Source organism: Lepidochelys olivacea, assembly GCF_965140295.1.
Source record: "Lepidochelys olivacea isolate rLepOli2 genome assembly, chromosome: 5".
In the NCBI taxonomy this organism is placed as follows: Eukaryota; Metazoa; Chordata; order Testudines; family Cheloniidae; genus Lepidochelys; species Lepidochelys olivacea.
The window spans coordinates 82192760-82205073 of NC_140415.1; the positions used below are offsets into that span (position 1 = coordinate 82192760).

Below are 12314 nucleotides of genomic sequence, written 5' to 3' on the forward strand. Positions count from 1 at the left end.
TTTTAGTACCCTACTAATTATTATACAAAACTCAATATGTGCTTCAATCAGCTCACCCCTACTATCAAATAGCAGTTCATAATCAAATGCTAACACCCCTTTATATAACCTATAGCACAATTCCTCCACCCACTTCAAAGCCCAGGCAAAAATAAAGGGCCTTGTTGTGACTTTTCCAGTATTCATACCTGATATGCCAGAGTGAAATCTCAGCACATTTGAAAAAAACAGTCCTAACATCTCTACGATACGATGGGAAGATGTGTACTGTAAATAGAAAGGTCTCTGCTTGTGTCTCTACAGGCTTTCTTAGACAAGGCCTTTGTTATTGTTAACTGTTATTATAATTATTTATTCCTAATGCATTAGTTGCTGATATACAATACAAAGTGTTGACAGTCTTAGTAAAACTCTTTTTACCATTACAGCAAGAAAGGAATTTCAAAGATGAATGAAACTTTGCTTGGACACTGCACTTAGTCTTGGCTTGTACAAAGTTGTGTGAAAAATATTTTCTCTTGCTATTTCAGTGTGTTTCTTCATGAAGGATAATTTCCCCCATGAACTATGAAGCTTTTATCAAGATCATGCTGTAGTAACAACTATATATCACAAACTCCAGACAGTTTGTCATCATGTGAATTGCTGTCTGGATAGACCTTTAATGCTATGCAACTCCTATCCCTGGAGTAGCTGTCATTTCAGATTTTTGCCAGTACAAAACTCTGTTTTCTTCATTTAAGAGTGAATGGCAAAATATTAATAAAAATGTAAAAAATTATACCATACATCCCAAATAATTAACAGAACATATGTTTAGACCGAATTCTCCCCTACATATGCTTCCCCCCCTCAAATCACACCAAATAGAAATTCAGAAGTTAAGGCCTCAATGCAGGAACCACTTGGTGAAATTCAATGGCCTATGTATTACAGGTAGTCAAAGAACAGTTGATCACAGTGGTTCCTTCTGGCCTTAACTATCCATCAATTCAGGGCACATAGCAGCTTTCAGGATGTGCTCAGCATATTTCAGCATTACTCCCTAGGGGTCTGAACATGCTTTCACTAAAGTCAATGTTAAACTCCTACTGATTTTAATGGTACAGGATCAGATGCTAAATGAAAAACCTTCAGGAATCTCCACTACAACATGAACACAAAAATATACCCCTATTTTTAGCTAGTAGAGACCAATTCCTGACATCCAAATCCCAACTATGCAGACTCACGTTGGTATCCAGGGCAGGAAAGCTTAGCAACAGTATGAACCCTCCAAATCCTCTCAGCCAGGGATGCAAGGTGGGGAGTTCTGTGCATCTCCCACTATATCCTTCCCTGGATACTTTCCTGTAAATCCTAATTATGCCAGAAAAATTGCTCTATAACCACCTTGCCAGCCAGGACAGAGGCACAAGGAGCTGTTGCACACTCCACTTATGACTTATTCTCGTCTGTAATTGAAATAATTTTGCACAGTAAGCAAACAGAAGTCAGACAGGTTGAGAGGGATCCTGAATACATAGAGCAAGACTGGAGGCAAAAGATGACTCCTTTGTAGAGGACCCCTTTCTTGTCCTGTGTTCTGGGAATTACTGAAAACATATGTTAGCAGTAAGATTTGTTGCCATTATGAACTGAAGTGTCTCCCCTAATGGGACATGAATCTTTTCACATATAGCTGTCTCTAGTTTTCTCTCTTACACAGTGGCACAGAAATAATGATTAAAACTTAAAAATATTTTTTTCGAACAACATATCTGAAAACAGAATTCTTCTTAGTAGTTGTTATGTCCCATGTTTTGTGTTTCCTTATAAGAACTGATGACATCACGAACCACTAAAATAGAGTGGGAGATACATTCTTTCTGCCTTTTAAAAGTGTGTGAAGCCATCAGCAGTTGAAGGGAAAACACATCCTGCTGAATTCAGTTCTTCACAGATAATTTCAAGTATTTTGATCTATAATGTAAATGCATTTGATATTTAAGTCTGTATATAAATTCTGTTAATGAATTGGGATCTTTACAAAAACCCTCTGCCATTCACATTCAAGAGTGAGTAAAACACACATACAGGACCAAATAATGCTCTCACCTACTTTGGTATAGATGAGAGCAGAATCTGGCCCACAAAGTATGAGGATACATGTACAGTGATCCAACAATCACACTAACATATAGTAAACAAAAAGATCTATTCTTTACTGAGATACATAGCAATTTTGGTCGAAAAGCTTGTTCCTTTAAAACTTACACATTGTCCCAGCACAAAGAATTGTGATTCCAACACTATTTTTCACAAGGACCAATAATACTAACAACATTCTGTGGAGAAAACAATAAAATGCACTCAAAATTAAAATCTCATTTTTAGAGAAATGGGTTTAAAAATGAAATAGGAAAGGATTTAAAAACTAAATATTGGACTGTACAAATTTACACTTACCTATACAATCCCCATTTGCATCTTGCTTGTATCCCATGTTGCACTCACATCGGTAACTGGAAATTGTTGGTATGCAGCGTCCATTTAAGCAGAGATTGGGGTGGTGTTTACATATATCTATTGTCTGATTGAGGATTGCTGAAACAGATTACAGAAGATGAGAAAATTGAATCAGAATGTGAAATAGGCATGGACAACATAATCTGTAATTGTTTTTAACAATTTTTTTAAACAAATCAGTGAGTTTAAGTATTCTTTGAAGTTTAAAAAAAATTATTTCCAAGAACTATTGATAGGACAGTAAGATAGCAAAGACATAAATTAACATTAGAAAAAAATTAAACAAATGGCCTTGGTTATGATACACTGTTTACATCGAATGTGTGATGAGAGAGGAATCATTGGGTTTGGATTTAGGTAATTCATTACTATGACGTTATTACTTATGGTGTATTTATCCTAATATTCCATGCACTGTTTTGTACCGAGTCCCTGATCCTGCAACATTTGCTGAAAGCATTAGTAACTGATTATTATTCATCCTAGGCCTTGGGCCAAAGCAATAAGTTTTGGGGGGAAGGGAAAATTCCACATTTGGAAGAAAAAGGAGGAAAGATTTCCTCTAGCAGTTCGTTTCAAAAGTACTGATAGCTCAGTAGTTTGGAATGCTAGTAATACTGACTGCGATGGATTGGTGAACAGTATGCAAGTAAGTTATTCAAAGCTGCTTGATAAAACAGGTCTACAGTGTATCGCATGGATGTTACTACCATACAGATTTTATATGTACCGGCCACACATGACAGCGTGGTATAAAGGTTTTAGCATCATGAATCTGCAATGACTGCTTTACTCACAAGTTGCAACAAGGGAGATGTGCAGGTCATCCTGAATGAGTGCTTTAATATCACACCATGTAATTATATATTTTGTATATGCTCTACATGTTACAGAAAAACTATATTAGGAATGTTTAAGATAATTTTTAAAGCATTTATTGAATTATTTCTTGTTTCCCTCTCTCTGTAAACTTTTAATCATGCTAAGTCGAATTCTGAGAGGAAGAGAAAAATTAAAACTAATAAATGTAAAACGCCTCCAAAAATAACGTAATGGGTTTTCTATATATAAAAATATAGAACGGGGAGGGGGCTTTAAAAACTGACACCTCAGATCCTTCAGGATCCAGAAGCGAATGTTAGGTTCCCACTGGGAGGCTGGAATTCTCTTTCTTCTGGAATGAAACTTCCTCTTCTACCCCTGCAGGGTAGCAGGATTATAGATTTTATGACTGTGAACAAAATAAAGTTTTTATTTATTAAAAAAAACTGTTTCAAGCCAGACTCACTTTAAGGTCAGAAAGGACCACTGTGATCATCTAGTCTGACCTCCTTCACATTGCAGGCCACAGAACCTCACTCACTCCTGAAATAGAGTCCTAACCTCTGGCTGAGTTACTGACAGCCTCATATCATGGTTTTTAGACTTCAAGTTACAGAGAATTCACCATCTACACTAGTTTAAATTAGCAAGTGACCCATGCCCCATGCTGCAGAGGAAGGCAAACCCCCACCAGGGTCTCAGCCAATCTGACCTGGGGGAAAATTCCTTCCCAATCACAAATATGGTGATCAGTTAGACCCCAAGCATGTGGGCAAGACCCACCAGCAGATATCTGGGAAAGAATTCTGCGTAGTAAGTCAGAGCCCTCCCCATCTAGTGTCCCCACTTCCAGTAGTTGGAAATTTGGGGGACTGAAACTGATTCAGGAAAGTGGAATTTGGCGGACAATTTTCTGGCAGGTTTTTTTTTTTTTTTAAATCCTGGGTAGCTGATGCTGCTCATGGGTTTGGAGTCCTAGAATAAGCCCCAGGTAGAGGGAATAGTGGCTAGACTGTAGACGATCCAGAAATGTGAATGATATATGTATCACACCACTGTATAATTTATAACGTGTATATTACTTCAACTTATATTTTTACCAAATGTGTAGATGTAACACTAACAGATCCCAGTTGTCGGCAGGCAGGATCGAACCTAGGGCCTCTGGAGCTAAATGCATGAGCCTCTACTGCATGAGCTAAAAGCCATACTGCTCTTAGCTAAGGCTGTAGAGCTGACTCATTAATCTCTCTCTCTAAGTGGTCTCGGTGCCACTAGATGGGACAGAACACCGCACCCAAAAGGTGTGTGGGTTACATAGACAATGAATGGCTATAGTACAGAAGTTTGAAGTTAAAGCCACTACAGGCATTCAACTTAATGAGGAGCTAATTGAGTAAAAGGTGATCATAACTGTAAACAAAGGGATTGTAAAAGATAGAGGTAGTTACAGTGTATGAAGGACCAATAAGAAAACTAATCTCTGTTACCCAAATAAAGAAAAATTAAACATGTCTGTTTTGTGATCTTTGTTGGGAAAAAAGGGACTTAAACTCTCTAGAAAATCCACCGTCATGAAAGACTATAATTGCATTAGTAAGGATGTGTATTCAAAGAGATGTTCTCATTTCCAGAATAAAGCCTAAGAAACACAAGCAATAAGCAATAAAGGTATAACTCATCAATCAAAAATAGAGGGAAACAACTGAAAAAAAAACCAAAAATAAACAAGGAAACATACTCAGCCCAGTAATGATAGCACCATTTCCAGTGGGACTCTGGCCACCAGTCCCAACACCTGCTCCTCCTACACCAGGGGAGAAGCCATTGCCACCTGGAATGGGAATAAATCCAGTTCCTCCTGGGCCATAGCTATTCCCATTTCCACCAGGAAGGAATCCATTGCCTCCTGGTCCAACAGGTCTGGAACCACCTCCTACAGGAACTCCATCTGTGCAAAGTCTGTGGTATTCATCTACAAAAAAAGAACACAGAGAGAGACATACAGTAAAACAGTCTTGCCTAATTCAGTGTGTAAAGATGATGCTGAACTATAGAACTCTGTATCATAAGAAAAAAATAAAGTACCAACTTCTGGTTTTGGAACTTACTGTCTTCTCTCTTCTACTCTTATGTTTATGAGGCTTTCACAGTCACAACAGGAGTTACTTAATTAATACCATGTACAGTAATATTAGGACATGTTATAATTTACTCCTAGCTCTTTGGTGTAGTTTTGGCAGGGAATGGATAAAAAAGTATGCTAATCCCTGCCCCGCAGATATCTTAGCATGGGTAAAATGAAAACATATTTACGCCACCAATGTGGAAAGTTGCTATGTGAGTGCCAGGCTGAGAGATTAAGTGATATACTCATGTCATGTACATTACCAGTTCAAAGAAACATGAAACTATAGAAAAAGAGAGCATCTGTTCCTTTACATTGTAATGAACTATGGATCCTCAGACTCATTTTCTCTTTGAGCTTGACCACAAAATCTTCCTCAATTCACAAGAACTACTTCCAATGATAAAAAAAGGAGGTTACAGAAACTGGTCCTAAGTAATAATGGACCAGAAAAAATGGTTCACAGATGGAAACATCCATATTGAAAACACAAAAATGAATAATAATGTAACTCCTAACTTTTTTTTAGCTTTGATTTTAAAGTAGTTTAAAATGCTTCCAACAACCTCTGTCATAACTGGAATGGGCAGCAAAAAACACTCACCAGAGCCTCTCACAGGACACATCTCAGGAACAGATCCAATGGCCCAGCATCGACCAGATTCACAACAGCACTGCATTTTGGTAAACCTATTCGGAAGTTCTTGTGCACAGCGACCATTCACCAAGCTGGAGAAACATGTGCCTGTCCTTTGATCTGGACATTAATTAAAAAAAAACACACTAATATGAACTGTCCCTTAGAAATTTGCCCCAATGACTGCAAACACTAGGAGTAATAGCAAAAAAAAGCAATTGAAAAGCTGTATAAAAACAAATTTCAATACATTCAGACAAAGTTTATTAACAACCGGTTTACTGCAATGCCATAATGTTTCAGTGACAGTAATCTTGCGTTAATCCAAAATGTTGCTACCAAACTCATCTTCCACTACTTCCACTTTAGCCATAGGAAACCCCTCAAGTTCCTTCACAGACTCCTCAAGGAAATGACCACATATTTAATCTCTATTAGCCAGAACATTGTACAGGTATCCTGGAATATAGGGAAGAGTAAGAAACCCTGCTTCTCCATACACAAACAAACCTGTGCAGCCTCCCCAGACCTTTGCTCTGGGCATTTAGAATTAAGCAAATATTGTATGGTTGCTGTTCCCTCCCCCAGTATATGGCCAGGAAGTGGGTGGCTCCACAGCCTAACTTGCTGGCCAGCAAGTAGTGATCTGCTACTTTTTGGAGCCTCCAAGGCATGATTTCCTCCCTGTGTTGCTCCTGGGGCAATGCATTTACATGCTGTCCCTTACAAAGGGAGTATTGCAGATGCACAATCTAGCCCAACATAAAGCCTGTGCACACCCTACACCCTTACTTGGCAGGTAGAGCCATTGAACTGGAACTAATAATAGAGTAAGTTTTCAAAACTATGCATCTAAATTACTCGCGCAAAAGATGTGTCAAACCTTCCTTGCTCTACTCACAAAGAAGTTCCACTGACTAACTACAAATGTGCATACATTTTCTAGAACTGGCTTGACACAGGTAATCGTGCATGGAGAAAAACTGCAGCTGTCCGAACAAAAAGAGTAATTGCGCTAAGATTTTTTAAAATGTGGCTCTTGATGTTTCTTTCATGAAGTAATATATGATATAATATGTAGGGACAGAATCTACCACTTTTACTCACAATGAATAGTATCTTATTCTATAAGTAGTCCCACCAAAAGCAATAGGACTATTAGCAAAGAAAAAGTATTGTTCAGTGTGAGTAATGGCAGCAGAAACAGGTTGTGAATTTTTATCAGACTGTTTTCCCAAGTTAAACATAAGCAGGAGCAAAAAATGTGCAGAAGTGATGGAGGATTACAAACACTGACATAAAATCTGAGCTTCATGTAAGCATCACAGTGAGGTAATGTCCAGAGTGTTAATTTTAAGTCTTGACAGTGTCATGTTAAATTCACAGGGCCTTTCTAAACGCCAAGACCTATTATCAAGATATTCTTTGAGTGTTCAGTTGAACTTTAGGGGCTTTATTCAGTTTTCTTTTTTTAAATGTAAAGGCTACAGATTTAGCCTCAAATAAGGTTTTAGAATGTTAGCCAAAAAACAAAACAACCAAAAACCAATACAGCACTATAAAATAGAAAGGTACAAGCTGAAGCAAACAAATATGACATTAAAAATGGCAATTCGTGTTTCTCCTAAAACACGAAATTTATAATTTTAAGAATACCTCATTCCAACTACTTGGTGCAGCAAGTTAAAAAGACTACTCAGTTCCACACTTATAATCATTAAGCACTTAAAAACTATATTGACTGTCTAATCTTGAAGACTAAGGGCTTATGTTGCTTAGTATGAAAGCATAGCTAGAAGTGGAAGTGGGACAAGAAACAGCACAGGGCCTTGGCAGTGATGACCACAGTCTCTGATAGATCTCAGGAGACTGAAAGTTTCATGAACCAAGCCTAATGCAGGGTTGGTGGAACAATTTTTATAGTGGGGGTGCTGGGAGGCATTGAACCAAACTTTAAACCCTGTATAGGATGGAAACCACTTCAAACCAGAGGGTGTAGCAGCACCCATGCCCTCTAGCTGTGTGTGTGGGCACATATGTGCTTGTTCTCCATAACATACCTCTCTACTGCCTGTTCCTAGGGCACAATCAGGGAAAAAAATATTTTGGAGACAAACTTTACAGGTGAAGCAACTGAGGGACCAGAAGATAAGTGGCTTATCTAAAGTCATATTCTATCAGTAATGGATTTAAGGTCTCCTGAGTCCGCTCAAACAGACCATGTAGCAAGTACAGAAGTACCGAACTCCTAGAAGTACACTTTCCTGTGTGTTTTATTCCTATCCAAGCCAAAGAATTAATATTTCATGCAACAAATTCAACGTCAGCAACTTTCTCATGTAGCGAAGTTTTACTTAGTACACTGCACCTGGCTGTTGAAGTACCATTCAGGCTTCTCTTAAATCTAATTTTAGCAGAAGGCTTTCTTTCACTTAATATGAACTCTAATAATTTAAGAGCCAAATAATTTTTCCAGAGTAAAAAGAATGAGAAAATAAGGACTCTTCTGTTTACTTTATAAGATGTGTTAATAAGTTTTCTTCATGGAGAAAGTGCAGTTGTTGCAGTTGGATATCCTATTTTTCCAAATTAGAACTCAAGCCAGAAGGAAATTTTTACACACACACACACACACACACACACACACACACACACACAATATGCAGCTCTCACTGGCTTCATTGGGAATCACGTGTGCTTCTGAAGGTAAAATTTGGACTTCTGTCTTTATTTTTATTGAGTTGAGTGGAAACAATATAAAACAAGAGCATTTATCCTTTAAAAATGCTTGGTTTATTCAGCATATGACATTCCAATGATTATGATACCCTAGTTTCTTCAAAAGCAGTGAACTATTTTACTGCCACAGTCTGAAATACTGATTTGTTGCATTACTGAAGTAATTTGGAAAGTTAAGAAGACCAATAGGAATGGAAAAATAGGTATTTGCATAAAAATAACTTGGTATTTTGATTAAAAATAAATTCTAGAAAATTATGAACCCAAAATTGCTCCAATGGTTTCAAATGTCTATTTTAAATTGACAGAAAAAGGTTAATTCACAGTTATAAGGCTTGTTGTAATAACTGTAAATTTACCCTAATAGTGAAATTGTAAAAAAGTGAGTGGAAGTTCATAAAATATCAGAATATAACAATCAATGTTGATGGGAAAAGGTGCAAAAGGGAGATTGAATTAGTCCAAACAAAAAGGCCTACTGATATAACTCAAGGGCTGAGTTAAGATCGGGTCTGACAAACAAGAGAAGTGTGGTACCAGAAATCAATTAACCAAAACTGGTGTGTAAGAAACTAGGCACAATTGGTGGACAAAATAATAAGGGGGTGGGCTAATCTACCCAGCACTTGTTTTTGAGATCCTTAAGAAAGAGACTTTGGGATGAAAATAAGAAGGGATGAATGTCAATGGAGTACAAGTGCAACACTTGCTGACTAAAACAAGGGGAAGGAGCAAGCTCAACCATCATGGCTGCCCCACTGTCTTCTGGGACCCCAGCATCTATTGTAACACTGCCAGATCGTTTTTGTCTTAATCTTGAAATATGTCCTGACTAGACAGGCCAAAAGAGGAACCCAGATGACACTGCCACTTCCACCAGCTTCAGCTGGGATGTAAGACTTTTTCCTCACACACACATCCTGTGTATGCTTCTTCCTTCCTCACCTTATTTCTTGTCTTTTCTATCAGTCTACTTTTTCCTTCTAACAAAAATCCAGCTAAACTGGTCAAGACTGTATATTTTGCAAGACTATAAGCCTGCAACACAAGAGGCAGAAAAGAACAGCGCACAATGCTTGTACAAATTTGCCTTGCCTCAGAGTGGCTAATACGACAGCATGTTATGCCTGGGCTTTTCCAAAAGCAAGATTACACGGGAAAGTCAACATCAGAAACAAGCTGCATAGTTTTAATCATTGCTGCTCTTTTCTATCCCCTCTTGTGTGTGTATGTCTTGTTCTGTCTTCTAGGAAATGGGGTTGGGCTTTATTGATAACAGCAACAACAGCTCCAGCCTAGTTCAACTAACCTGTTTGCTTTTCCCCAAGCAGGATAGTTATTACCATCTAAGAGATTGTCAAACAAAGGGTGGGTGGGGAGCACTTCTAAAAACTCTCTCCAGCTAACACCAAAGGGAACAAGGGATGTTTTTAAAATGAAAGCCATACTTAACACTTTATATTTCAAATGCTTTAACTGTTTTTCCCATCTTTTCTGCATCTTTAATAAAAGATCAAAAGGATTTTTAATGATGTATTTGCCAGCACAGCAAAGGCTCTGTTTAAGTACTAAGCAGGCTGATGTCTCTGTATATCAAAGCCCAAACCTTGTCTAATGTTGTTTAATACAGGACAGTGACCGAGTCATCCTTTAACTCTTTAGGACCACTGATTCCGCCTAAATTAATAGAATGGGCTGCCATTCTGCCCTTCACTTATTTTGCACCTAGATACTGCAAGCAAATTATGCCCCAATCCTGCAAACACTTGAGTGTGTGAGAAACTTTACCATCATTGGACAACTCAACACAAAGTTATGCACATACTTACGTGTTTGCTGGATCTGAGCCTGAAAATGTAACATCTACTCTACTTCTTAGTGTCACAACTACCTCAAGAAATTACACTGTAAGTGACACATGATGGTAGGTTAACAGCTAATGGTTTATTGCACAGGGTAAAGGATATTTTCAGCCAAGTCAACATTACATTTAAAACCATACGCTTGGCATACATGCAGCTGTAAAACAAACATAGTGAAAAGATCCATGACACATACTACCACATCTAAAAACAAACACATATTTTAAAAAGGACAGAAACAGATTTTTGAAAAGTCAGATCCAAAGAGCTCTAACCTAATGACATTTGATCTTTGTTTTATTCTTACAAATGGAAAAAGGCCACTCAAGCCAAATGAAATAGCAATTCATTTCATTTCCTGTAGACGTCTTCTAAGTTTACATGAGTGCACTTCTAATGCTGGCATTCAGAAGGTAAAGTACGCCTATGCAAGGCAGACTTTGAAATATTAAGCAAGGATTCAAGCTTGCTCCTTTGAAACCAAGGTGAGTTTTGCCTTTGACTTCATCAGAAGCAGAGTTAAGCAATGAGTGTGATTCTAATTTCTCATGTCTGTCCACACAACTGTGGCTTATTATTTCCTAGCTAAGAGTCAAATCCTGCTCCCAGCTGCAGATGCACAGAACTGTAAAAAACCCAAAACATATTTCTACTGTATTGGTTGAGGGTCCTGGGCCATAAGAGAGCCATGCAGAGTCTCCAACTCTGCAGCTGGTGCCCTGCAGTGGCACTCTAAACAGGACTGTGAATACTGTGAACAGACTTAGGTTTTGTGGCAGAAAAGCCAGCGTGCCTGTGTACAGTGTGGATCCCCTAGCAAAAGTTCCCATTAGAGGAGAGCTTCAGCCAATAGCCCCACCTCCTGCTTCTAAGCTACAGTAGTGGCCAGTAGTGGCTTGAGAATGCCGTAAGATCCCACAGAAGGATGTACTTACCAATGCAGCGGGATCCATCTGTAGATGCGACATAGCCACGTGGACAAATGCAGAAATAACTTCCCACAGTGTTAGAACATTCGCCACCTTCGCAGATCCCTGGAATGATGCTGCACTCATCAATATCTATTCGAAGAAGAAGAAGCAGGTGATTAACATAATACTTGCATATAATGCTTTTCATAGAAGAGATTTTTTTTAAAAAATGAAGGGCATTACATTCAGTTAGAATGCAGCTCAGATTTAATAACGTACTGCAATAGTACAAAAATTGTGGTCGATGGAGCACTTGTGGTTTGCAGTGCACTAACAGGTCATCTGTTTAAAGCTGGCTGATCACACAGTGCCAGCTTTCCTTGTATGTTCCAGTTCTGTGCCACCCTAAATCCTAAAGTAGGTTAAAGCAGTCTGGACGCTGCTCTAACTCACATCAGCTGGCTGTGATCACTTTGGGACCATAATACAGCTGAGCATAGCGGAGATGCAGCACCATTCAGCCCTACTCCAAATATTCCCCCTGCTCTAGGGCTGAACATGGGAAGGCAGAATAGGGGTCAAGTATGATGGCTCTGCACCTGCTAAGAGCTCCCCATTCTGTGAGAATTCTCAGCTAGCCAAATCCAGCTGCACTCCTGATGCTTTGCAAGCCTCAAGTAGTTCAAAGAAACTGTACTGTAATCTTC

General features: G+C 38.5%; 1 protein-coding gene across 4 annotated transcripts in view; it reads right to left on the minus strand.

The window, feature by feature from the left end:
• Window positions 1–12314, minus strand: part of FBN2 (fibrillin 2) — a 254563-nt gene that overhangs the window by 156378 nt on the left and 85871 nt on the right. For all 4 annotated transcript variants that reach the window (XM_084629192.1, XM_084629191.1, XM_084629190.1 and 1 more), the window contains exons 8-11: window positions 11632–11757; window positions 6063–6215; window positions 5072–5305; window positions 2449–2586 (exon numbers count right to left, since the gene is read on the minus strand). In XM_084629192.1, coding sequence (XP_084485318.1) covers window positions 2449–2586; window positions 5072–5305; window positions 6063–6215; window positions 11632–11757 — 651 coding nt within the window. The remainder of the gene's footprint in view (window positions 1–2448; window positions 2587–5071; window positions 5306–6062; window positions 6216–11631; window positions 11758–12314) is intronic.